This window comes from Ictalurus punctatus, chromosome 3, assembly GCF_001660625.3.
Source record: "Ictalurus punctatus breed USDA103 chromosome 3, Coco_2.0, whole genome shotgun sequence".
In the NCBI taxonomy this organism is placed as follows: domain Eukaryota; kingdom Metazoa; phylum Chordata; class Actinopteri; order Siluriformes; family Ictaluridae; genus Ictalurus; species Ictalurus punctatus.
The window spans coordinates 1,076,314-1,103,488 of record NC_030418.2 but is presented as its reverse complement, the minus strand read 5'-3'; the positions used below and the strand labels follow the sequence as shown (position 1 = coordinate 1,103,488).

Genomic DNA, 27,175 nt, shown 5'->3' with positions numbered 1-27,175 from the left:
ATCCTACACAGGGTCACAGGGAGACTGGAGCGTATTCAAGGGGACTCGGGGTACGAGGTGGGGGACACGATGGGGGGGGGGGGGGGGGGCAAGTCAACGCAGGGCACAATCGCACACACATTCACACGCTACGGACAATTTGGAAATGCCAATCGGCTTACGATGCGTGTCTTTGGACTGGAGGAGGAAACCGGTGTACCCGGAGGAAACCCCAGAGGGATTCAAACCCCCAACCCTGGAGGTGCGAGGCAAACGCACTAAGCCACCGTGTCCCTATGCTATTAACCGAGTGTTTTTTTTTTTTCCCTTAAAAAATAATTCATATAAATCAGATGTTCTCTAGAGTAAAAGCTACCAACAGTTCTGTTCTCTATGCAGATTGTCATGCTTGATAGTTTCCTTATATAAGAAGTTCCTTATATTTTATCGTTTATCTACAAAAATACACACAAAATAATGTAAGAACAGAACGCCGAAATCGAAGTAAAATATTATGAAAAAATTAAATATGTTTGTAAAAGAACATTTTTTGAACACGCGAGTTATTAGACTGTATATTACATGCCAAAAAAGGGGGACGCAAACTTCAGAACTCATTCATTTCTTCTAAACGTGCACCGTACACGTCGTAAGGGCGTGCAAACTTTTGCACCCAACTGTGCTACTGAGAAGTACATGGCACTGGAGGTCAGTATTGCGTGTGTGTGTGATTCAGACTGCTATTAGAATCGGTTCAATGTTATTCGTTATCGAAACAGCGGAAGAATCAGAGGTCCAGACGAGTGAAGGAATACAAAAATATTTTCTTTTTTTATTCCATGGCAGGTCAGAACATTAACAGAGTGACAACAACAAACAAAACAAAAAAGCTATAGAAAAAATAAAAAGCTCTGGGGCATGCTTCTGTTCTCGGCCGCTGGCGGGACGGGAGCTCGGGTACGAGCGTCTAGCTGACTTTGTGGTCTGACGAGGTGGAGTACGAGTACGCTTTTCCCAACACGATTCTGTCTCTGAGCAGCTTGAAGAAGGAGTAGTAGTTACTGAAGAGGATCAGCGCTAACGATATCGTCTGGTACCACTTTTCCGAACACATCAGCGAGTAGAGCTGATAGAATATCATGGCTCCTTCCAGGATGATGAGGATGTTTAATATTCGAAGAGGCCTGTTGAAGAAAAACTGTAGGAGAGAGAGAGAGAGAGAGAGAGAAAGAGAGGAAGACCGAAAGAGTGGAGCGTTTTTAAAGAAACCGGAAATGTAAAAACTAAGACGAACCTGGCGTGTGTGTGAAGACTTACGTAGAAGCGATAATGCGAGACGTCTGAAGGCACTGCTACGTTGTAATGGCCCATGGCCTTATACACGTTTTTATTGTGTTTCACCAACACCCCCTGTGGCCACATGAACTCTTCTGTCCACCTGAAAGCATACGAGAACAGGACAAAAAACAGTCGCGTACGTTTCCGATAATCGGTTTTAACGATACATCACGATATAGATCCAGCACAACGTTGCTGCTGAGGACACGGTCTGAGATCCTGCTCATCCAGAGACTGACCCGTGCCTACATCCTGACCCCTGTGTGAGCCCTGACTGAGACGTACGTGTGCTGCAGGACGTTGGAGCACAGCGAGGGGTCCACCTTGTGCCAGCAGCCCAGGTGAGCGGCGGCTTTGTGCAGCAGGTCGCAGTAGCGGGGGGGCAGCAGGTGGCGCATCAGGATCACCGACGTGCTCACGAACACGAGGATGAAGAGCTCGCACGACCAGCGCTTATCCACGTACTGAGTGCTCTACAAAATACACACACAGCCAATGGAGACAGAATGGTAAATCATAGCGGTGACGGGAACCTCTAACCATCGATACAATTATCTACTTGAGTAACTTTCCATCCATCCTTCCAGCCATCCACCCATCAGTCCTAATGATTTATGCATCCATCCATCCATTCATCTACCTAAGCAACTCTTCATCAACCTATCCAATCATCCATCCATCCTTCCACTTACCCACGTAACCATCCATCCATTTACCCATCCTTCCAGCCATCCATCAATCAGTCCTACTGGTTTACGCATCTACCCATCCATTCATCTACCCAAGTAACTCTTTGTCCACCCATCCATTTATGGAACTATCTGCATATCTATCCAAGCAACCATCCATCCATCCATCAGTCCTATTGATTTATGCATGCATGCATGCATCCATCCATCCATCCATTTACATAAGTAGCTCTTCATCCACCCATCCAAACAGCCATCCATCCTTCCACATATCTATCCAAGTACACATCCATCCATCCTTCCACTTATCTATCCAAGTATATATCCATCCATCCTTCCACTTATCTATCCAAGTATATATCCATCCATCCTTCCACATATCTATCCAAGTATATATCCATCCATCCTTCCACATATCTATCCAAGTATATATTCATCCATCCTTCCACATATCTATCCAAGTATATATCCATCCATCCTTCCACATATCTATCCAAGTACACATCCATCCATCCTTCCACTTATCTATCCAAGTATATATCCATCCATCCTTCCACATATCTATCCAAGTATATATCCATCCATCCTTCCACTTATCTATCCAAGTATATATCCATCCATCCTTCCACATATCTATCCAAGTATATATCCATCCATCCCTCCACTTATCTATCCAAGTATATATCCATCCATCCTTCCACATATCTACCCAAACAGCCATCCATCCATCCACTCAAGTAAACATCCGACCACTTATCCACCCAAACATATAGCCATCTATCCATGCACTTATCTACAAGTAAAACTCCATCCACCCATTCTTTAAAACAAGTATTCACTAATCAGTCTATCCATCTATCCGTCTGTCCAAGTAACCATCTACCCATGTAACTTCTTATTCATCCACCAAAGTATTCAAATAATTTTCCAACAATCAACCCAAGTGTATTTCTATCTATCCAATAAATGTCTACCCCTCTACTCTACCTATCCAACCATTCACCTAAGTAACTATCCACCAAGCACCCATCCATCCATCCATCCATCCATCCATCCCTCAGTACACAAAAGTGTCTTCTATCTAGGTAGCTAAGTAGGCATTTCTCGATGATTTACAGGTCTTTGAGAAAAAAATTTCCTGTAATCTGTATGTGGTGTATTAAATCTGCAGACAATTCTCTCTGTAAGTCACTGGACATACTGAAACTTTCATCCAGTACTGTGTAAAACCCAGCACTCGCACCTTGACGAACCAGACAGGAATGAAGGCGACGTAATACGCGCTGAGCATGGAGCTGACCAGCACCTCCTTCATCCTCTTGTTGAAGTCCATCTTGAGGAACTCGACCTCTTTGCGGATGAGGTCGGGTGAGAGGCAGCAGGCGTGCGTGGGCATGGGCTGGATGCCGTACAGCTGGCTCGTGTGCTGCTTCCACGTCTCCTTCAGCACAGAGAGGTAGTCCCGCCCCGCGGACAAGCCCACGCCAGCCCCCATGTCTCTGGAGCCGACAGAGGCGATGGGGGAGAGACGGACGTCACTGCTCGGTCTGAGGATAGGGATATACATCCCAAAACTGGAGAAGAGAAAGAAAGAAAGAGACCGAGAGAGAGAGAGACAGAGAGAGAGAGACAGAGAGAGACAGAGAGAGAGAGAGAGAGAGACAGAGAGAGAGAGAGACAGAGAGAGGCACCACTGGGTTAGATCACTTATAATAATACCACAGTCTGAGTTCTGGTTTTTTTTGTCTTTTTAAGGAGCACAAGCCCCTGTGTGTGTGTTGATGTACTAGCCGTGTAATAGTTGTGTAATAACAGGATGAACAGTACGAGGACTCACGGGTAGCAGAGGAACAGGAGGCTGAGCACGGAGTACGCCCTGAAGAGGTGGATGAGCGAACGACACAAAATCCAGCCGGTGAGCGTCAAAACGGCAAAGCGAGCCGTCACCAGGAAGACAGAGTGAGGAAACTTCCTGCTCTGAGATGCCTGCAGAGAGAGAGAGAGAGAGAGAGAGAGAGAGAGAGAGAGAGGGAGAGAGAGAGAGAGAGAGTGAGGGAGCATGAAAGAGAGAGACAGGATTTGAGTGAGAAGGGAAAATAAAGAGAAAGAGAATGTCCCTCGTTTGTTAGTAACTTGAGAACTCGCAGCTCGATTTGCCGAGCTGCTGTTTAAAAAAAGAAATGAAGATGAGACGCTATAAATGTGCTATAAACAGACACGGCTCTCATTATCGATGCTGCTGTTTTGAATACTTTATGAGCTGTTCATTACCTCTTTAACGATGGCTGCGATGAGCCGGCGTGACAACACGATGACGGTGAACACCAGCATGTTATAGTCGATCAGATGGAAGTTCTGTGGAAGGAAAAAAAAAATATATAGTTAGTGTTAGCGACTCTTCTGCCAGCTGATGAGGCAATATAGCACCTCCATTACAAGACTGACAGCACAGAAGTGTTGCTCCTTTACTGAGTGGGACAAGCAAAGAGGCCACGCCTCCTTCACTAGAACTGACAAGCACCGAGGCCACTCCTCTTCATTCACTAGGACTGATGAACAGAGGCCACACCTCCTCCTTCACTGTCTCTTACAAGCACTGAGGCCACACCTCCTCCTTTATAGAGACTGGAAAGCACCGAGACCATGCCTCCTACTTCACTGAGACTCACAAGCACCGTGGCCACGCCTCTTCCATCACTGAGACTGACAAGCACAAGACCACGCCTCCTCCTTCATTGAGACTGACAAGCGCTGAGGCCACGCCTCCTCCTTCAAAAAAAACTGGAAAGCGCCAAGGCCACGCCTCCTCCGCCTAAGAGACTGGCAAGCTCCGAGGCCGTGCCTCCTCCTTCAGTGTGACTTACAGGACCAAAGGCCACAGCCCTTTCCCTGAGGGTCGAGAGACTCACCAGCGATGTGTGTGAGGGCGGGTGTGAGGGCGGGTACCACCACACCGTCTTGTAGATGTTGACGTAGTGCACGAAGAGTGCGATGAGGTGGCAAAAGAGGAGGTGAAGCTCGAACATCACGTTGCGGTCTACAGAGAGCTCGGGGATCTTACAGTGCTTCAAAGGGACCACCGTCTGTGTAGCGAGAGGGGGGCTGGCGATCCCCGGTCCCGAACTGTTCCTGCTGACCAAAACACACACACACACACCATTTTTATACAACGTTTTTATAAAATCATGAGCCATGCTAAAAAGTTTGACATTTAACATTACGTGAAAACATATAGCTTGCGGATGTGACACTAGACGATCACACACACGGATCTCACCTCGTCCGTGACCTCACACCTGTCACAGGTGAGCTGGTGGAGTGGTTGCTGTTGTTGAGGGATCCTGCCTCGTTGCCCAGCGGAGAACGACAGTACGTCGTCCGGCTCGCTCCTCTTCTTCCTCCTGCCATTCCACACACTCCAACCTTCTCGCTCGCTCTCTCTCTCTCTCTCTCTCTCAGGTGCGAGCTGGTCCAAGATGAAGCACATCATCAGCACATAACATCAAACCAACAAGTCCACAATCATTTTTTAAACAATTACAAGAAAGCAATTAAACTTCATTAAAAGTGCACTACTCTTTTTTTATTATTATTATTATTCCTTGCTCATACAAGTAAGCTAAAAGATATGTAGGACATGATTAAAAAAAACAACAATCGATTAAGTCATGGCCTCAGCAAAAGTTTATAAAGCTGCTGAGAAAACACGTTTGGAAAACTGACTTCCGGTCAGTAATGCTCGTCTGTGTTCGGATGCATCTCTTGTCAGTCATTTTATAGACATTCTATGGGCCACTGGAGATCCTGGGGGCGGAGCTTAATGAACATTGGCAGGAATCATTCAAACGTCTGACTCATGTTAGAGACCTAATCTTGGGGATAAAAAGAGCACCTGGCGCACTTTATTACCGCGGTAAATTCCATCACACGTTTACACGTCCGAGCGTATCTCGGGCAACGTTTCCCTTTTCGTTTACGTTTATTCGTTTAGCGGACGCTTTTATCCGGAGCTTACAAACGAGGAAATACAAGTGCAGTGATGTATCAAGCGGAGAACAATACGAGTAGTGCTACCATGCAAGATTTATGATTGTGTTCTAGAGAAGCAAAGTGCGCAGAGTAGAGGAGTATGAGGCAGTGTGTTTTTCTTTTCTTTTTTTTCCAGAATGCAGACCGACTGTATGCTTCATAACACTGACGCAGAGCAAAAATAAGGCGCATATTAACACCGAGTCGCATCGCTTTGATTAATTAAAACGTTCGAGGACAGCAAGTCGGTATGACTTGACTTGCTATCCCCGAATGTTGTAATTAATCAATCCCCCCCCAAAAAAATGCTCAAACACTATGTTTAATACTATATGTATATATATGTGTGTGTGTGTGTGTGTGTGTGTGAATGCCTGCAAACAGGGCTTGGACATCTTCAGAAATCCTTCCTTTGTCAGATAACATGTTTGGACATGCAATAATGATTCGAATGAATATTCAAATTCGGACTATGACGTCATCAGGCGACTCTTGGAGCACGCAGAGCCCGGGAATGAACTTCTCCTGAACGTTTATGTTTCCTCAGACAGCAGGACTTGCAGAGAACCTGAACATGCTGTGCTGCTGTTCACCAAAACAAACCTGCTGACATGTTGTTCTTCTGCTGAGGATGAAGATACAACTACTGCAAACAATAAACCGTGGTCTGCCCCCGGTCTCGTGCGTAGTGCAAACCGCGATACCTACGTCATTTAGGCGATTATTTCCATAGAGATATAATACTCCATCTAAATCATGAACTTCCTAAACATGTCAATGCTAAACACTACTAGCTGGCTAAGTGGCTAACTCTGTACAAGTGTGCAAGACCGAGGGCACGCCCTTGTCTCGTGCACATCTACGGTATATTTACAGTTTTTGGCTCCTGCAACACGTGGAAGGTCCGAACGGACTCTTTAAATCCTTTGAAAATGGAGAAAGGTTGTTGTTGTTGTTGTTAGCATGATTAGCGCTGTTAGCATGCAGAGCGTCAGTGCAGGACTGATGCCAACTTTCTGACGCGGAAGTGAATTCAGCACGATTAGAATAAAAGTGTGCAGCGTGCACTTGTTGTGTGACTGAGATCCTTTTCATTTTTTTTTTTAAATAAATTTTTCACCCAGGACAGGAGCTGCAAAGAACCGAGGCCTAACGTCCGCGCGTTTTCAACTTCACCTTTCAACAGTTAATGAAACAAAAAAAGATGCAGCATAAGTCTTACCGAAATATTAGACTTTATTCCTAGTGTGGTTTCGCTGCTGCTGTTTTGTTAATTAAAGTCGCTAAGCGGATATTTGGTGCTGAACACGTTCATGTTGATGTTCATGGTGAGGCAGAACAACACGGGAGGGGAGGGGAGGCTGGCGGAAGGCGCGTGCACGAGGGAGGAGGAAGGAGAGGCGGGGGCGTGCGTGTCTTAAAGGCGCAGAACACACCATAAATAAAAATCAAAGAAAATCAGTTTTTGTTTCGGTTTTGTTTAGCCCTGTCCGGATCGGACCAGTTTGTAATACATCTTCTCAGTGACTACGTTTACACGGACAGCGGTAATCTAATTATTGACCTTATTCTGAATAAGACAATATTCTGATTAAAGTGTTTACATGAGTCACTTTTAGAATACTCCTTTCATGTTCGCGTTTAACATGTTATAGAACATAGATCGATTAACGCAAGCATCATTACGTCCCCACGCCACGCTGTCCGACGTTCCACCACAGAGGATGCAGGTGTAAAATAGGAAATTACCCCAGGACCCCATTATACCCCAATTATCTATCTATCTATCTATCTATCTATCTATCTATCTATCTATCTATCTATCTATCTATCTATCTATCTATCTATTTCTCTTATTTTATTCAACACAGGTGTACTTTTTAAATCTCCTTACAATTATTTTTGTATTATTTATCTTTTATCTTATCCACTTTTTATTATTATTTTATCACTTAATTAGAATTTTTACTACTTGAATTGTACAGCACTTTGAAAGTATCATGTGTATGAAATAATAATACTTATTATTATTATTATTAATAATAATCATCATAATAATAATAATAATAAACTTGAAAATAGCTCCAACAATGGATTTTTTATTAATTTATTTTTTGTGACTATTACTATATCACCTATTTCAATTTAAGATCGCCTTAAAGATAAAATAACCAAAAATATGCTTCTATCAAACCGATAAATAAAACATTTTCCTTTGTATTGTTTTGTTTTGTTTTGAAATAGAGTGGTGCAGGGATGATGTCTCTTTGTAATGCTGAAACCCTTAAACGAGTTAGCATTTTAGTCCTTCCCGTTCCATCGTCTCGAAGTCAATGGTTTTTCAATTTATTTTTTTTTATTGTATTTTAGTTAAAAGCCTGAAATAAGGTCTGTGGTGAACACGAGCTCAAAATATTTTCATGTTTTATTCTATGACATAAAATACACCAGTAATACCCTACTCAGGATTTTAAAAAAAAAGAAGAAGAAGAAGCTTTTACGTGTACTGAAAAAGGAGGTTGCTAACAAGTTGCTAAATAGGACGTTGTCGGGGACATTAAACGTCATCACGAGAAACAGGAAAAAAAAATCTTTGATAAACCAGATAAACTGTTTCGGGTTTGCTGTGCACAACCCCCCCCCCAAAAAAAAATGTGGATGAACATTCATCCACAGAGTAAATCCGTATTATGGAGAAAATGTTTTTAAATCAAGTTTGGAAAAGTTGTTGGAAGCTTGGTGATGGTGACGTTGAAGTCGAGCGACCGGGGTGTAGTTCGTTTACAGTGTAGGGTTAGCTTTTTATTTCTGCCGATTGTATTTAGGCTTCAAACTTCATAAAAGTTGTGTTCATTTGTTAAAATTATCTTAATGGACAAAACGTGTTAATATTGTAAACTTTTGTTGATCACAGAGCTTTTTTATTTTTGATTTTTGCGATAATCCAAAAGCCTGTGGGAAAATCCTATTAGGTTTTTCTCGAGGGAACCAGTGTGGTGCTAACTTCCGGGTTCCCGTACAAAATGACGTCATCCCTGCACCACTTTATAAGACTCGCCTCTGTAAGACGTTCACCTTATGGATATAACGGAATGCGGGCGTGGCTTCGTCTAGCCTGGATCCGAAGGGGCAGGTCTTAACGACCGACTGATGGAACGCTTGTCCAATCAGCGAGCGGCAGCGTCATGACGTTACGATGAAGGTCATCCCGGAAGTGGAATTTAGTAACTATCAGGAGCTGAAATGGCGTAGCTTGTCTCTGTCGGCGATGGACAACGGGCCTGGATAAAGCGGACAAACCTGGCCACAAACCGCGCGGAGATGGAGTTTAACCCATGTCCTTTATCATCACACTGAAAAACTAGTCAAGAAGAGACGCGGTATGATGCTTTTATCCGTTTTATTTCCACACATACTGCATGCTCTTTGTTTACCAGCTGGACGCGTATAAACACTGTGGGTTAATTACACCCTGTAATAACCCGCTCATTATTTTACACGGTAATTAAACCTTGTGATTATTTTGTCTCAAATACCGACACATTCCTGCAGTACAGACTACGTCACTTCTGATTTCTCATTTCAGTAAATACTTTACTAATCCGCAAAGAACGCAACGGAGGAATTGTTTTGCTAAATAAAGCCTCTGGTCACGTGACAAGGTTTAAGGGTCTGGGATTTAAACCCACAACCTTGTGATCATCAGCACAAAACCTTTTAATACATCCCTCAAATTCTTCCAGACGGTGATGGAGTTCGAACCCACAGCCCTGATGAGACTGAAGGAATGTAAGCTCCTTAAAGAGAAAAATCATATTCACTCACACAAGGTTTCCTCCACCCTGCAGGTAGTACAGCAGCCAGGACACGTTCATTAGGTTTTATCGCTTTCGCACGGTCTAGCTCAAGCCGAAATCGTTTCTGTAAATTATCTTCATGCTTGAACACGACACGGTTGAGCTACGGAATAGCCGTGATGGTCTGTGTTTCCAATTTTAGGTTTAAAGTCCACCTGTATTATCATCCACATGACTTCCAGTTTGATGGTAAACCTCCGTTTACTCCATGTTCTCCTAATGTGGTCGTTTGAAAATTGGTACAGCCTATTTTTTTTTTTTTCTTTTCATTTAATCTGTTAAACGCCACCACATTGTAGTAGAACATCTGCGAGACGTTAGTGCCTGCTCACGCGTACGCTATAGCGGCTACAAGCGGTCGTTCCGTCACCAGCCGCGTAAAGTCTTCCTTTGTCCTGTACACTTCCCCGTGTCAGAGCTCCGACATTTCAACAATTATACCCTAGTGCAAGTCCCCGTGAACGAGGTGTTGGTATGGAAAAACACGATAACACGTTAGAACGAGCGCATTAACATAAACCTGAGCTACTGTCAGAGCTGTGGTTATAGAAAACGAATCAGCACCTTCTGGCCAATCACAATCCGGAACTGACCAGCCCTGTTTGGAAGAGCATTGGTGTGTACGTGTGTCTGTTTTTTGTTTTTTTTAAACAAACTGTTGTGTCTCTAGAAGTCGTCCTGCCGCCTGGTAAGACGAAGAGTTCGACATGCGTGAGTGTGAGACTACAGGGAAAGCGCCGACAGGTGAGTTTCGGGACGGAACGACCTGTGGTCTGATTTTAATCACTCGGTTTGGTTTGGTTTCAGTGTGTATTATTACTGTGCAGATGAGAAGTGGGTCAGCAGCATGCCGAAGCCTGTCTTACGCTCGCTTCCTTCAGATCTGCTAAACATCATGCCCGGGTAGCATTTCACGCACCATCCATCCAGAAGGATGACATCATCGGTGGAGTCCAGGCCACTTTTATTTCCTCTCAAGTTTTAATTTAGTTGTTTTTCCCTCTTTTTCATCCCAGGAGAATGCTGAATTGTTTACTTCACTATTCCCTCCCCCACCCCACCCCTCCAAAACAACTATATCCGGTCAGCTATATGTTTAAACGCATCCTGATCGTGCTCGCTGACGTGGTATTCAAGTCATATTGTTTCATTTGTATATTGCTTATAACATTACACATAGTCACGGAGAAGCTTTACCTAGATAAAATCATTCACGTTACATACGAAGTCGTACCGTGTTGAAAAACGTAAATCTCTGGACGTTTTCCTCAAAGCTTACAGAATTTAGGAGGGATGTATAGTCTGGGTTATAATCCTAGAAGCTTTGGGATTACGTCTAAGGAAGGTCATCGTTTGCGTGTCGGATATTTTACGCACCGGCTCGTTGCGGCGATGGACTTCGAACCCGCTCGATTTGAGTGTGGGTCGATGGCCCGCGTTCACGCGCGAAGATTTTCCCCAGTCCGAAGGAATTAGTCCGGATCATTCCGTTTATAAACCGTGACAGTGCGGAGAAAAACACGGTCTGAGTGCGACTGCTAGACGTCGCTCGGCGTCTCGTATTTGCCCCGAGATTCAGGAGCTCTGGTTGTTGAAAAATAATAAGAACAATAAGAGGAATATCACCAATAAAATGCGGTACAATGCCTTCAGTTTTTATGGATAACTGCACAAGAAATGTAGGTTTTATCAGTTTTACCCTGAATTTGGATAGAAATGTCATTCCGATTGGCCTCGGTTGGTTTACTCGGTTGTAACGGCGCTCTCGGTCTAATTATTGACAGATTATTGGGCTGCATGTAAACATAGCCATTTATGATCATATGATGGAAATCACAGATTTATTTACATTTATTCCACTTCCTTTTTTTCCTCCCAAGAAGTTTTGGAAGTGTGTGTGTGTGTGTGTGTGTGTGTGTGTGTGTGTTTGAACTGTAGTGATGAAAACCTAGGTCGTATGAACTGTAACACAGGAGCTATGTTTCCATCCAAGTTGCGAATCGAACTTGCGCGACAAAATCGGAACATCGCGTAAAACGTGCGAATAAAGCACGTGTTCAGGAGAACAAAATCGTCACTTCCGGGTGCGTCTCGTTCCCCGCCGCTCTCCTGAGCCGATTATCCAATCACGTGAATTGTTGAGGCAAAGTCACATGACTTAAAAAAAAAAATATATATATATATATATTTATTTTTGATGTGCATCGAGGAATTCATTCTGCTTCTATTGAGGCCAAAATGTTTTGTTTTATGTGCATTTTGGGGATTTTTAAAAATGTCTTTATGCGATATACTAAAATTTGTCGATGGTAACATAGCTAATGATTGTTCAGTGGTAGTGCGAGCATCACATCGAACACACTTTCATTCTCTCTTTCTATGTCATGAAACCGGATCCACGCGGTTTGAAGGTAAATGGCGTCTACAGACGTGGGCTGTGTGCAATACGGTTGTCCGTCCCTTTTTTTTAAAATTATTATTATTATTATTATTATTATTATTATTTCAGTGTGCGTCCTGTTTCGAGATAAACATGTATATTGTACAAACAAGTGACGAGTTGTTCGTGCGACAAACAACAAAATCACCAATGTCTTCCATTAAATGATGTATAGTTTCATCCGCTTGTTAGGTAGCGGGATCTGTCGTGCCAATGTTATATGTGGCCATGCATGAGCGGACTCGATGCTTGCGGAGTAGTTGTAGTGAAGTATATTACCGTTAACGCGTATTAGCTAATAGTTGAGCAGGTGACGGTTAGGCTAATTAGCACTGTGTAGCTTTGAGAATAGTGAGCTTTGGAGAAAACCCATTTTGTTTTGGTTTTTTTTTTTCGTTCTTGTCTTTGGAAATTAGTCTAATCTTATCGTTTTCTTCTACTAGCGAAAAATATGACATCTTTGGTGTAAAAAAGAAGAAGCTAGTTCCCCCACCCCCTGTTAAACCTTGTTTTTTTTTTTCTATTAATAAAAAAAAAAAGTCTTTGGATTTATATTTAAGATAAAATCAGAGCCTAAAGAGGACAAATCACCTTCAACCGTTTTTAAACTTATTGCTCTTAATCTTCGCTAGCTAGCACAGGACGACCTGACTAGCGACTAGCTAACTCGGTTGCCTCAGTGCTCGTGGCTGTAAATTAGGAGCGGGTGGGGGAAAACAAAAAAACAAAAAAACGTAGTAATACAGGAATTAAAAAATTTAGAGTGGATTTAAGGTAGCACTGTCTTTCCTACGCGGTCGTGGATGCGTCAGAGAGGTTAGCTAGGCTAGCTTTAACGTAGCACACACACACGATCAATTTTAGTCAGCGTGTAGTTTAGTCAGCTAGCGTCTAGCGCCGATGTAGATAGTTAAATACCTCAGTGACTGGAATGCAAAGTCTATTTTTATTTTTTTTTTTGGATTCCATCGACAAATATGCAAGCCATACTGCGCATCACGTTCGATATTTTAACGCGAGGTTCGAGCCGTGCCGAAAACGTGACGCCGCCGCGTCGTTTGGTCGGAGCGTTCGGACAGACGAACCCAGTCATGTGCAAAGTCTCGATATAAAGCGATGAAGTTTGCTAGAACGATTCATAACCAAGCGTCATACTCGATCGTTTTTTGTCACTTAAGTAATCAAGTGGCGCTATATATAATATATATATATATATAAATAAAATATATAATATTAGTGTATGTTATTAGCATACAGCTACACCTCTGGAGCTTTTGTTGAATTATTAATGAATTTATGATTTGTCCACCTGTGTTGCCAGGTCATCGTATTACACACACGATTAGGCTTAACTGGTTTTGGTAACAATTTTACTCTGACAGACTGCACTGATTCAGAACCGAAAGTCCCACTGTGCCAAGAAAAGGGGGTGTGGCCTATGTTGTGTCATCGCACCACTCGTTATAGCTCAGTATACTGGTCCAGGTGGTATCGTAGCGAACGTCAGTTGTCGCGTCCCGTCGGGAGGAACGGGACCACAGAGAGAGCGAGAAAAGCAACGCCGACACGGTCGCAACTCACTTTTCAGCTTCCCACTGTGTGGTGTGTTCTGTTCGAGTCAAAATGACCTGAAACGTACTTTTCACAAAACTAAATAGGTAAAGGAATACGTTTACTTTTTGGTGCATCTATCAACCCTTTATATTTATATCGCACCAGTTATATCCCAGTCATTTTAATTGGATATTTACAGAAATAAAACATCCTCCACGTCTCATTTGCGACCGTTCAGTATTGCCGAGTAGCGAGTGCTCCGAACGTTTTCGGCACGGACGCACCCTCGTCATTTAGAAGCAATAATCTTATTATGCATGAACTCTATAGTGCCAGAATGGTGTTTCGTGGAATGACCTGTAGCATATTTCTAGCCTTGGTGTGTGTGTGTGAGTGTGTGTGTGTGTGTGTGTGTGTGTGTGTGTGTGTGTGTGTGTTAAGCCATCAGTGGCTGTTGGTTTATTACTAAAGCAAACTGGATTCTCCAGGAGGCCAAAACTGAGCTCACGTGTTCGTTTAAAACCAAAAACGTTGTACGGGAACGTCGTCATGAGAGAAAAATGTCTGAGAACGTACTTCTTTATGCACACTGCATGATTTTCTATCACTACATCAGCAGAAAACGCACAGATCCCGATTATGCAGTCGGAAAGCAATAGGAGAGAGGTGACGGTGACGCGGACGGCTCATTTCAGACGCTACGGTACGCTCTTCACACGCACTGAACATCGTTTATCCAGTGAGCCTGTCGGTGTTTCTATATGGGAATGTAGGGGGAGGGATAAATTAGCTACTGCATGGTAGAAGTGGCTACCACGTGTGTTGTGCTGCATGCAATAATGAAGCTTTTGCTCGGAGAAAATATAACGCAAAAATGTGAAGTCAAGCGAGTGGACCGATTGTGTTTGATTCTTCCCTCAGCTCTGTTTTAAAAAAGAAAAAAAAAAGAAAAACAGGTTGTGTATCTATATGCCCCCCCCTTCCACACACACACACACACACACACACACACTCATCTCACGTGCTTTATTATAACCCATTCTGTATGTAACTTTCCTTTTTTTAAATTTTGAAATGCATCTCGTCAAGAGGGATCTGCAGTATTATCTGTATCAACCCGTCACCTGATGATGGGAATGATCCTAAAGGAGGTGGACACTAATAAAATAATTTCGTACAAGCTTGCTGCTATACTCGGCTGATGGAAATAAAATTACAAAAATGTATGCGCACGATAAATAAATAAATAAATCAATCACGCCCTCCGGTATTAGCTTTACGCATCAGATCCTGGCGGAAGGGCGAAATCTCAGTGCCGATCCGTTACCCGGTCTTCACTCACATCCAACCCGTGCGTTATTTCAAGCGTTCAAACGGATCACGTGACGACAGTAGACTCGTGACCTCGAGCGGGTTAAATTGTTATTCCCAACTGGAATCTAATCCCCTGACTGCCATTGTCACAATTTTGAACAAAGTTATATTGTTTTCTTCCCCAGCATGTTGTATTTTTTTTTTCTTTTCACAAGATGGGAACACTGTACAGTATGTTTGGTTAAATCTATGCACTACCGATGCGCTAAGCATGCTAAGATAAACCTCTTGATTTTGTACAATTTAAAAAAAAAAAGAAATCTGTATATGAAATTTAGCAATAAAAACAGCATGGTGCCAATCTTACACCAGCCTCTCTTTAATTTATTCAAAAAAATTGCGATTTTAGTGGTTATAGTGAAACTCTGGTGATGACTGTGCTCCGGTTGGTAACGGGACAATGGTTTTAGGCTTCATTAGACAGGAAGGAGCACTTTGATTGGTCGAGCTTCAACAGTGTATTTGCATGTGCGTGGAGAGGGAACAGCTCAGCCGAGACCCACTTCTCTCACACACACACACACACACACACACTCACACAGAGAGAGAGAGAAGAGACAGATGCTGCTGAACTGTGTCCCTGAGCTTGATGGAAAGTTGTTGTGTAGTCAATTTCATGAACATGGGGAGGTGGAAGAGAAAATAAAATAAAAAAAAAAAAAGACAGCCATACAAAAAACATTAGTTTAATAGTAAATAAAAGCGGAGCTTAAACTACATTGTTTTACTCCAACAACAAAATTCACTCATCCCGACTGGTCTATACACAAATACATGCGGTGTGAATGTTCTTTTCTCTTAAAGCGAGGCTATGGGAACACACAGAAAAATGGAAAAAGTCAAACAAACACTGATAAGACAGACGAAAGCTTAAAAAAAAAGGTACAGTTTGACATTCCTTTCATATTTATATATATAAAATAAAATAAAAAACACAGCAGGAACATTAAGCAATCACCAGTCCACGTCTGGCACCGAGCATCTTCTCCTTCTTCTGCTTCCTGTCCTCCACGTGCTTGACCCGCCGCTGGTCTCTGTTAAAGTGAAGAAATCCGATCGTAAATAAGCTCAACAGACATTCTCGATCTCATCCAGTAAATCCATCAACATACGATACACAATGCAGCCATTTTGTACAACAATCTAATCTAACAATCTAATGGGGGGGGGGACTTTGAAATTGAAGTTAGATTTTATTATAGAACACAATCACCATTAAAAAGAAAGAGAGAAACACCTTAGAGACCAGTGAAAACAGCTCATTAGGACAAATCTTTTGTCCTCATACAGGTGTATCACCCATGTTTTTATTTGATGTATTTTAAAAACCCCAAACACCTGACCCTGTTGCTAAGGAAACAGGAAATCCTAGTGTTATATTAGTGTATGTTTCCCCCACTCGGGGAGTATCGGCGTCTCACTGACCGCGTCTGCACTTGGTGCTGTTTGTAGTTTTTCTGGTGAGAAGGAAGCGTCTGAGGAGTGTTCGGTCCTGCGTTTTCCTGCGTCGCTCCGAAAGGCTTCAGCTTTCCTACAGACATGAAAAATAAAAAAATTCAATAAAAATCTGAGCCAAAAACAACCGTCATCATGCCACAACTCTGCACATGCACCTGATACTTAAAAAAAAAAAACAACTGTTATTAAGGAACATTTTTTTGGGAATATATTGAGTAGCTGAGAATGTTTTGCATTCCCGATTGCTGTATAAAAATCCCTTGCTCACCCTTGTGGGGTTTGTACGTGAGCGGGCGAGAGAGGCTCGCCTTCAGATCGAACGCGGTTTTCTTGTTGGTCCCCGGAGTGCCCGGGCCGCCGCTGAAGAGGAACGGGGTCAATCCTGAGAAAGAGAAATAAATAAATAAATAAATAAATAAATAAATAAATAAGCAAGCAGACGTGTTACTCAAACGACGATCCGTGAATCCGTGACGATTCAGCGCTTATTTTCGCATACTGCTCAGACCTGGAGTTTTGTTGACTGGAGCGGTGTTCTTGGTAGAGTTCATTTCAGACTTCCTGCCCGGAGTGGGAGTGAGAGGAAACAGGGAGGACATGCGGGCCGGAGTCTTCACCAGAGAGCGCTTGTGCTCGTTGTCCTGCGTTGTTTGGGAAAACCTTAAAAATAAAATCAATACGTCAGCACGCAATAAACACCGGGATCACCCACGGTACCCGAGCCCGCAGCATGTTCCTGACCTGACGTTGATTTTGTTGGCCGAGAGGACGGACGGCCTGAAGGGGGCGCCGTCCTTCATAGCTGGCTTGCTGGCGGGAACCCGAGTGACCCTGCGCTTCTCCGCTTTCTTCTCCGGCACTCCCGGGCTGAACAGCGAGGCTCGGCTGACCGGCGGCTTCTGCAAACGTTTACACGGAGAACATTCGAGACCAGGAACATTTTTAATTATAAACAAGTGTGAGCTTAGAAAAGTGAATAAACTGAACTTACAGCACAAGTCTTGCTGTCCGCTGACTTCACACTGTTTTCTGACTGAGCCTGAAACACCACCACGCTTAGTTAGAAATAAAAACACTCAGTGTTGTCCTGTTAGAGGAAAATAATCAGTGATGGCCTGGAGTGACAAAGCGGAATCACTGTTACCACACCAAGGGGTTTTTAGTTTCTCGCCGAACGAATCCAATCGTGTATTGATTAAACAACAGCACAAAGTACTTTTCAATCCTGATGCATTAAAAGAAGGCGGCCACCACAAAGTGAAGAAGAATAATAAACCTTCAGGTCCTTCACCGAGTTCCTGAGCACCTCCATCTGCTTGTTCCTCCTCTGCACGTAGGAATCGATGGACTCCATCTTGCTGAAATGGGCCTCGTGGAGTTTCCTGAAGTCTGGAGAATTTTTAATACTGTTACCTGTGGCACTTTCCCCCACCAGACACGTGTTACGTCAGCAAGTAACTGTACGCTGACAGCGTGCAACAATGCATAAACTGTAAATAATGAAACGTGACGTTACTCGGCGTGGTCGGCTTCAGGGCCGTTTTCTTCTTCAGCAGACCCTCGTGACGGGGGATTTTTCCGGCAGTCTTCTTAACCACATCTGCGTGAAAAAAATTAATCAAATGAGGTTTACGGCGTCTAAAGAGTCGCTCGTGCTGCTTTTGACTAGACGTCAATAAAAGAATCCCCCCCATAAATTCCTACTCTGGAACTCGGGATGGTCTCCTGGACTTCAAGTTCAGCAAGTGACGTCATATCACGATAAATAAACCGACAGTCTTGCCACACACACCTTTACCGCTCTCCTGGGTGACGGCATTATCGTCAGCAGATCCAGGTTTCACTTCAGGAGCTGGAGTCGCCGTGTCCTTAGCAGACAACACCTTCCTCCTCTTGGAGCTCCTTTTACCGCCGTCCTCCTCGTCCACCGCCTCTCCGGGCGACTTCGCGTCATCCTGTAAACAAACGCTTTTAAAATTATCACACCAGTTTTCTTCACAAATGAAGCGATCCGTGACGCTCCGCATCCGCTCACACTCGCCTGAGCCGAGCGCTCTTCTGGTTCGGGATTCGGGTCAGCCCCACCTCCGTTTCCAGAGTACTTTCTCTTGGCCTGCTGGTTTTTTCTGCGGCGTGTGGTCACCAGCGCGTCGTTTGCAGGTTTGGGCTCGGCTGCTGCCTCCTCTGGGATCTGCACGTCATCTGAGGTGACGTCGTTTCCCTGGGAGGTGAAAAGACGAGGAACGGCTTGTTAATGTAGAATATTGCAAGTGCAAAATGTGGCACTGACCCTTCAAATCCTTACATAAATACCGTGAAATAAAAAATACATTTCTACACCCTACGTACTGCACTCCTTAAATAAACGCACTTAATAAAATTTTTTAAAAAACACAAAACTATCTTTCAATTGCCATTTGGGACCGACTTACATTCTCCGAGCTCTCCTTCTGTTCAAAATGCAGCTTCAGCGCCTTCAGCAGCTTATCAGCCTGAGAAATAAACACAGTACAGCATCTCATTTACAACACACGCATTGTTTTCATACCAATCCTTCAGTCACCCTTTATCCACCAGTTTGAATCAAATAATATTCTGTTTAAACACGGAACAAGAAGTAAAGCTACTGTGCACACCAAACTAAACATGAAGCGTGTATTAAAACTATTCATTTCTTATGTAGTAGATCTGTTTCTATCATTTTTCTCCTCCCTCCCATCATACCCAGGACTCGTGATGCGGGATTTATTCTCGTTGACGCCGGGATTCGTTTTGCGGCATCGGCCAATCGGATTTCACCAGATGTTGGAATTGAACAACCGTCATAAAACCTGAGCAGTATGTTCATCTCTGGCCTCTTTATCGTTCTGTGGATGTTGGGAAGGTTCAGTTACAAAGGATGCTTGGCCCCCGTGGATTGCTGCTTACAGCCACAAGTGTTTTGTTTACTGTGCCCATCCATGCTGTTCATCATACAGACCACGTACAGCGTTGCCAGGTCTATCCATTGTTTTGTCGCCCATATGTATTTTGGGATTGGGTATTTGGAATACATGCATGTTTTTTTTAAAACTCCTCTTTCTAGCAAGAAAAATACACACACACACACATCACTGTATTTAATCAGTCGCATATGTGTGATAAACTAAAGAGATGCTTTATGGTTAGAGATGGGGTGGCAAGGATTGTTTCGAGGGTGGCGGAGGTCACCTGCACAGCCACGCCCCTACCAGGATCAAAACATTGCCATGGAAACCAAACTAGCGTGCGCAAGAGCGCAAACATCAAGGTATCTCTTCCAGAGAGAGAATGAATTCTCTAAAAGAGATAAAAAGAAAAACGGATTTACATTAAAAAAAGTTCATGTTAATTATACTTGCTTTTAAACACTAGCCAGTGTATGAATGTGTAATGATGTACATGGGTGGAAGAAGAAGAAAAAAAAAGCAGTTAGTCCACTTAATAACAATATCTACATTTATATTTATATATTGTAGGACTTGGGGGGGGCTTTAAAAAGATGCAGCATGATTTGAGTTCTGTGCTGTTAAAGATGTGTTGTAGTTTTAAATATGGCATTAAATGATATTGCACCGATAGTCTTGGGTTAGGATTTTAAAACTAGTTTCTGTATTTTGGGTCAGGTGAATGTTTTACATCTGGGATGGATGTTTGGATCATGCAAACCTCCCAACACTGTTGTAACCCGGATGTTGTTACCGATTAGCGTAAATAATAATCTAAACACTAATTATACGACACGGCTGACTCAAACCCGCTTCAAAATCCAGACGTTTCTCACGGTGCACATATTTTCTTGCGGTAGCTGAAATCTGTAACGAACGCTAGCTACAGTTGCTAACTAAACGAGTAAATTAACCGTCTCTTACCTTCATGTTAGCTTTTAAACCGACGCTTTTAGCGAGCTGCCGCAGGTCTGCATACTTCATGGAGTCTAAATCCATCTTCAACGCCAAACTGGAAGAAATTACAGTTTAAAAAAAGAACCAAAAACAATCGTACAAGTTTATCGGTTGTTTAGCCGTTAACGCGACTCGACTGACTGACTGGCTTTGCTTGCTTGCTTGCACGCGCCAGATTGTTGAAAAATTCAAAAACCGCCACGCTCCCATATGATTGGCTGGTTTGTTCTTGACGTCACGCAACACGCTCGAGTACAGTCCTAGCTATATAACGGACATCTTTTCTCGCGTTGTGATTGGTGCGCGGTGTAAACGATGGGCGGCGCCCCTTCCGTCTCGGAGAGTCGGCTCTGCGGCTGAATCTCAAACAGCTCAACTCTACTCTATGCGAGCGCACTACTCAGGGTGTGAAGTAACGGCGCGTGCACCCTGCATAGTGCACTACGTTTTGTCGAACGAGTCGTTTGGGATTGAAGCCTTGTAGAAGCCATAGCGCGTGAGGTGGAAGAAGGGATTCAACGCGGAGGTTCGAGAAGGAGCAAGGAACACAAGCTGGCTGGTTTAGGAAGATGTCTGAGGGCAAGTGTTTTCTGAGCGACTGCGAGCCGTGTGACAGCAGCAGCCAGAGCAGCATGATCTCGGTTCGGCTGAGGGACATGGAGGACTCGACGGAGCACAGTGTGGAGTATGAGAAGTGCTCGGTTTTTCATTGCGCTCATTCCAAGTGCAACCTGGTGCTGGGGGACTCTTTAGGAGCCTGCGGGGAGGTCAAGAGCCTCAAGTCCATTATTTGTCTCAGTAAGTACATTAAAGACATTCAGCTCATGTAGTAGCAGTATAGTGTCCACTCTAATATACATGGATATCCCATAATATAATCTATGCAGAAGGTCACAGGGCTGTGTGTTCATTAATATTGATTCATTTGCAGAAATCAGCAAGGATGTAAGAGTGAGAGGAAAGCTTGAGATGAACAAGGAGGGTCCTCTTAAATTTTGGTAAGTAGCTGGACACTGGACAAAATATCTCACTTTCATTGTGCCCTACATCCTACAATCCTACTGCTGAAGCCTTGGTGGTGTTGGTGGTTAAAGCTCTTCCTGCTTTATTTGGACCCCAAGCCCTGTGCACACACCAACAGAAACACTTACCTGGAGTCAGGATTGCATTAAATATCACGACTCGTCCAAATGGACGTTTAAATCCAGCCCAAAACAGATGCACCAAACACACACACACACACACACACACACACACACACATTTCAGGTGACGAGTTCCTGTCGGATTTGGATATAGGTGTGTGTATTTTATTTGAATGAAAATATGTTTCTTTATACCTGGTTACACAAGACTATGTAATCTGATCTGATGAAAAACATTCAAATTTGCATAATTGGACCAGCCCCGTTGCTAAGCAACAGATCGCAGAAATCAACGGGAAGTAACTTACACAACACGGTATTCGTGGGAGCTTGCGATTTTTCTAAATCACCGCAGATTTTCAACGAGTCACTTGACGTCATCACAAAATTTTTATTTTTATTTTTTTTATATATATATATATATATATATATATAAGCAGTAAGACATAAAAGTTGTGTTTAATTGCAAAAATCAACAGTGCCGTTTGTCTGGTATCCGGTCAGGATGATTAGCTAGGGATCGCTTGGAGCGCTCGTTTGTTATAGCTTTATTGCTATGAGACGCATCACGATAGCGGTTCAGAAAGCGATCCATTGTGCAGCCTTGATTCGGATTCGGGTCGTTATTTAAAATTGTGTTGTTGGTTTTGTTTTCTCTTTTTCTATCATCCTTTGTCACCCAGCACTTACAACGTTCTGGAATGTTCCGGCTGTCGTCGTTTTGTCGGCTTCGTGCTCCACTCGACGCCGCACCACTTGTCCTCTCTGAGAGGCCTCTACCTCTTGCTGAAAGAAGCCGTGAACTGGTGAGTCGCTGAACGAAAGCGTTTTGTAATTGAATTCAAAACACAGTTGCATAATAAACGCACACCTTCTAGAAAAGTAGCACAATATAAAAAATTTTTTTTAGATTCTTTCAACTTGCACCTTTAGCACTTAAACCAGCTAGCTAACTTCTCTAACGTGTTCGCTAGCTGGTTAACTTAGCGAACTGACGCTAACATTAACTAAACGCCAGCGGTCGGTTCGCTGACTGTACATGATGTCATAATTATGTCACTACACACCTTTTTTGAAGCTTGACAACTTTTTAGGAAGTTTGATTTACCTCGAGTTATTTTTTTTTGTCTAGAAACGTTGCGTCCTTTTAACCGATTATGTTTATGCTGTTTTTTTCCCCCGCCGTTAGCTACATGCTAAAAAGCTGCATAATCGTGAACGCTTCCAAACTCCGCTTTGAACACAGACCGCTGGGAAGGAGCATCAGTGAGGTGAGGAGGAACGTGCCGAGAGTTTGTTTTCTTTTTATTGTGCACTGATGGAGCTGATGAGTCGCGGAAGCTTGTAGAGGTTCCTGAAGAAAATGAAGTGAAAGTGGTATAAAGATTCGCTACATGTAAACACCTGGTACGGATTGTCTGTGCAGATGAAAGAGGACCTGGAAGCTCAGCTGAAGCAGGTGAACCTTTTGAAGGACATGTTGGACAGCAGACTGGGACACTGCCATCTTCCTCTGTCCTCCACCGTCTCCGATTAGCGTCTCAGACTGTCGTTCAGAAGATTGCGCTTATGTTGTGTTTATGCTTTACGTGTATTGCGTATGATTTGTGTTGGGGAGGGGGGGCTATTTTCCTGAATTTGTTGTATATTTGTCAAATTAAATAAAATATTCATATTTTTTCAAGTACTATCTTTTTGTGCTGGATAAGTATTAAATTTTAAGGCACTAATTGCTTGAAAGAATTCATAATGTTGTTCTGAAGAGGATATATATGACCTGAGATTATTCACATTTCACTTACTACTACCCATCGACACAGCGATAAGTGTTAGCCCTGTAATTCCCTCTCCTCAGCTACAGGGTCTATTAGGAATGATCGTCTGACTGCAAGTCGAGGTTTCCAGGGAGATAAGGGAAGGGGGTGGAGCACAGTGAAGTGGGCGGGGTGTATGATTGTAGAGGATATTTTCTCTTCAACTGTATGGTGGACCAAACCCGCAGAAATTAAAATATAAATATATAGATATATAAATGAATGTAATGGGAAAATAAATCAAGGAATAAATGACAAAATAGAACAATAAAAATGTTTATTTTAATTCTAAATTTATTTTCATTTATTGTTGTCTGTATTTATTTATATTCTTTTTAACTCCCCCCCCCATTTATTTACATTTCTGAGGGTTCCGAGTCCCGACTATCCTGTGTGTGTGGAGTTTGCATGTTCTCCCCGTGCTGCGGGGGTTTCCTCCGGGTACTCCGGTTTCCTCCCCCAGTCCAAAGACATGGACGGTAGGCTGATGTACGGTCTTGCTTACCATTGGTTCATTCTAGATTGAAGTGTGTGCTCGATTACGCTTCGCTTGTTTTGGAGTCAAGATATTTCCCTGCGTATTCAAAATCCGCACGAGTCGGAGAGTGCTACGGTTAGACATCCATCTTATTTACTTCCCATAAGTACCACTGGTACTTATCTCTCACTGGGCCAAACTGCTGGAGACTTTCCAAAGTTGTTTGGTGTGTGTGAAAGAACTATCCAGCTCCTAGTAGACTTAAAGCCTTTTTAGCTTTCAAATGTATTAGTGTTCATTTCTGTGTGTCGTGTAGTTAATAATACGTTTGTGATTTATTCTCTCAGACCTGACGCTTATGCGTGAGCTCTCAACCGGTGACTTTTTTTTTTTTTGGAGGAAAATGTTGCCATAGATGTTCAAGCTCTGCTTTTATTTGCTATTAAACACGTGTTTTTGTATTTCCGTGTCCTTGATTGTGTGTGTGTGTGTGTGTGTGTGTGTGTGTGTGTTGCATCAAAAGTTCATGAAATTGCACCCCCGACAGTTTTCCATTAAGTTCAGGGTCACAGTCAAGCAGTGTGTGTTACACCTCCGGGTTCCTCTTGTACAGTTCGTACGCAAACTCCTCGGTGTGAGCGCGGTCGTTACACACAGCGATGAAGTCGATCTCTAACTGAAACGGTCCGTCCGCTTTATCTCCCAGCGTGAAGCCGATAGTGTTCACCTGAAAACCAAAAAAAAAACGTTCAGATCGAAAACTTGAACGTGACGAGGACATTTGTACGCTATTAACTTTAGATATAATATAACTTGCGTTCCAGTACTGTTAACTACACCCTTAAACCACAGCGCTGTTGAATTCTGGATTGTGATTGGTCAGAAGGTGTTGAATAATTTTTTCAGACAGTAGCGCAGCTGCAGATCACATTTTCACAAATCAACAGATTAAAAGCATTTGAAATCCGTGCTGTGAAGTTTTTTTTTGTAAATGTAACGTCAAAGAAAATCCATCAGACCTTGTCCAGCCAGAGGGGGTGCTGGTCGTCTTGTACTCTCCCTCGGCTCGAGAGGAAGAATTTAGAAAAGGGGATCTGTGAAAATAAGAGAAGGAAAGAAAAGAAGAAAAAAAAAAAAAGAAGTGAAACCTAACATGACAAACCAATAAGTTATTAGACTTTGATAATATACAATTATCCAAGATGAGTGCGTCCGGTCCATCCAGTTAGCACGTCCGCTCTGGAATTCTGTAGGGAGTGTAATTTTTATTTTTCTGGCCCACACCTTAACGTCCTGCCAGTACGGACCCCCTCGAGTGTACAGGAAGTAGCTGTACATGTCGTCTCTCTGGTGAGAGAAGTAGGTCTCGGCTGAGACGTTCACCATCCACGGCCTGCCGTCTCCACGGATACGCAAATACAGAGTGTTGAAGCTGGACCAATCGAAGTGCTTCTTCCGGTCGAATGAAGCCTGAAAAGACAATCACAGTTACCATCGTCACCAGAGTTTCACTATAACGACTAAAATCACAATCATGCTGCTTTAGTTTATTAAATTAAGAGGCACAGGGAACAGGGCAAGTTCATGTTATTCTAGCTGCGTACCTAAATCTTACAGGTTTATTTTTAATAATCATTTTTATTATTGAATGCAATCACATTATTTATTCAATCGTCCATCTATTTTTCCATTTTAAAATCGAATTCAATCAAACAACCCAAGCAGGACTACACTAACTGTGTTTTAGGTTTAAAGCAGATGCTCCTCCTGTCCTCCTGTGACTCTACTTCAGGGAAATGTGCAGCAGTTCACTTCCCTGTTACACTTTTGGGGAATGATCAGGACTGAAGGTCCCAGGCACGAACCCGAGGCTGTTTGGAGCGCATGGTGCAGTATCCGCTGTAGCGCGTCTCTCCGTCCCGGGGTGGAGCTGAACACAGAGAGCCGTACAGCATGCAGGTAGAGTTATTCCTCCCCAGCTTCACGTACGCCTCACTCCGGCCACCGATCTCCCGGTCCGAGGTGACCACCCATTGATTGAGCGACTCGGGGCCACGGAACTCCCACAGCACGCGCGTCTGCTCCAGCATGTGCACTACCAGGGGCCGGCCCTCGGGCCCCGTCCAGCGCTCCATGAACTCGGCCTTCAGAAGCCCGAAGTGCTTCTTTACCCCGTCCACACCTTTTGAGAAGTCGAAGCGGATCTTCTGCCAGGGCCATCGTGTGTCCGGAGCCTGGCCTGGTCTACGGTAGTCCCGCTCATACACGGTCCTGACGTGAAGAGAGACAGGACCAGTGATGTGCGGCTGAAAGAGACGCCTCCGGAAGATGCTGGAGGTTTTCAGCACCGTCCCTGACAGGGCCATAGCCTCTGAGCTCAAAGCATTCAAATGTCTTCTGAAAAAGTTACTAACTCAATTCTATACTATGACAGCGGACAAATAACGTGCATGCATGCAAAAACAGCTAAACATCACCAACTTACACGAAATAACACCGAGGAAATTGTGACACTGTTATGAAGAGTCAAATTACATATTTGCAATTTGTTGAAAATTAGAAGCAAAATCTATTTTTACCGTCAAGAGAAATATGACTTATAAGAAACAATCTGACATTCACGTTTCTGTGAGCCGCCATCGCGGTCCGTCGCGTCAAAGGTACGTGCGGAAACAAAGCGATGTTAAAAAACGGTCCTGTGAAGTGCGGAAGCTCTCTAGATTGTTGAGGGCGGTGGGGTTGAGCAAAAATAGTGTTTGCGCAATATTATGCATTATACATTAACATAATTATTATACATGAACTTAATGAGAGGAGATTTTACATCTGCAAACAAACACTTGGTTTCCAAACAGAGAAAAACGTGAAAAATCTCTTATTTTGTGTATATATATATATATATATATATATATATATATATATATATATATATATATATATATATATATATATATATATATGTATTATTTTTATGCTATAAAACATTTCGTTAAAAATATGTAAGATGCGTACATATGTAATTTGTACATATATAATATGTAATTATTTAATATAATTTAATTTAATATAATAATATTTAATATGATATATGTAATTAT

General features: G+C 43.1%; 4 protein-coding genes and 1 long non-coding RNA gene across 8 annotated transcripts; 2 read left to right on the top strand and 3 right to left on the bottom strand.

The window, feature by feature from the left end:
* Window positions 1-783: 783 nt before the first annotated feature.
* tmem39b (transmembrane protein 39B) lies at window positions 784-7,414 on the bottom strand. Of its 3 annotated transcripts, none has more exons than XM_017463337.3 (9): window positions 7,258-7,414; window positions 5,284-5,472; window positions 4,916-5,138; window positions 4,278-4,361; window positions 3,844-3,992; window positions 3,250-3,580; window positions 1,603-1,790; window positions 1,297-1,417; window positions 784-1,177 (listed from the first exon to the last, which is right to left on the bottom strand). In XM_017463337.3, exons 2-9 carry the CDS (start codon window positions 5,412-5,414, stop codon window positions 947-949), a joined length of 1,458 nt encoding a protein of 485 aa, XP_017318826.1. In that variant the 5' UTR covers window positions 5,415-5,472; window positions 7,258-7,414; the 3' UTR covers window positions 784-946. The 3 variants fall into 3 exon arrangements, with proteins under 3 accessions (XP_017318826.1, XP_017318827.1, XP_053535308.1); XM_017463338.3 differs by having other exon boundaries at window positions 4,916-5,135; XM_053679333.1 differs by lacking the exons at window positions 4,916-5,138; window positions 5,284-5,472; window positions 7,258-7,414 and adding an exon at window positions 4,452-4,897.
* Window positions 7,415-9,247: 1,833 nt separating this feature from the next.
* On the top strand, window positions 9,248-15,566 carry LOC108262992 (uncharacterized). Its single transcript, XR_001812056.3, has 3 exons — window positions 9,248-9,415; window positions 10,563-10,636; window positions 10,720-15,566. It is a non-coding gene; the product is annotated as an uncharacterized LOC108262992 (long non-coding RNA).
* Window positions 15,567-15,930: 364 nt separating this feature from the next.
* On the bottom strand, window positions 15,931-20,827 carry nusap1 (nucleolar and spindle associated protein 1). Of its 2 annotated transcripts, none has more exons than XM_017463342.3 (12): window positions 20,609-20,827; window positions 19,151-19,210; window positions 18,760-18,939; window positions 18,511-18,673; window positions 18,235-18,318; window positions 18,010-18,107; window positions 17,710-17,757; window positions 17,460-17,617; window positions 17,227-17,378; window positions 16,987-17,100; window positions 16,686-16,791; window positions 15,931-16,294 (listed from the first exon to the last, which is right to left on the bottom strand). In XM_017463342.3, the coding sequence occupies exons 1-12, from the start codon at window positions 20,681-20,683 to the stop codon at window positions 16,207-16,209; spliced, it is 1,326 nt and encodes a 441-aa protein (XP_017318831.1). In that variant the 5' UTR covers window positions 20,684-20,827; the 3' UTR covers window positions 15,931-16,206. The 2 variants fall into 2 exon arrangements, with proteins under 2 accessions (XP_017318831.1, XP_017318830.1); XM_017463341.3 differs by having other exon boundaries at window positions 17,995-18,107; window positions 20,609-20,826.
* Window positions 20,820-23,469, top strand: oip5 (opa interacting protein 5). The gene is made up of 5 exons (XM_017463350.3): window positions 20,820-21,439; window positions 21,573-21,639; window positions 22,469-22,591; window positions 22,975-23,056; window positions 23,212-23,469. The coding sequence occupies exons 1-5, from the start codon at window positions 21,211-21,213 to the stop codon at window positions 23,320-23,322; spliced, it is 612 nt and encodes a 203-aa protein (XP_017318839.1). The 5' UTR covers window positions 20,820-21,210; the 3' UTR covers window positions 23,323-23,469.
* Window positions 23,470-24,491: 1,022 nt separating this feature from the next.
* On the bottom strand, window positions 24,492-26,759 carry ndufaf1 (NADH:ubiquinone oxidoreductase complex assembly factor 1). Its single transcript, XM_017463344.3, has 4 exons — window positions 25,943-26,759; window positions 25,362-25,547; window positions 25,097-25,171; window positions 24,492-24,804 (listed from the first exon to the last, which is right to left on the bottom strand). Exons 1-4 carry the CDS (start codon window positions 26,441-26,443, stop codon window positions 24,664-24,666), a joined length of 903 nt encoding a protein of 300 aa, XP_017318833.1. The 5' UTR covers window positions 26,444-26,759; the 3' UTR covers window positions 24,492-24,663.
* Between the last annotated feature and the right edge of the window lie 416 nt (window positions 26,760-27,175).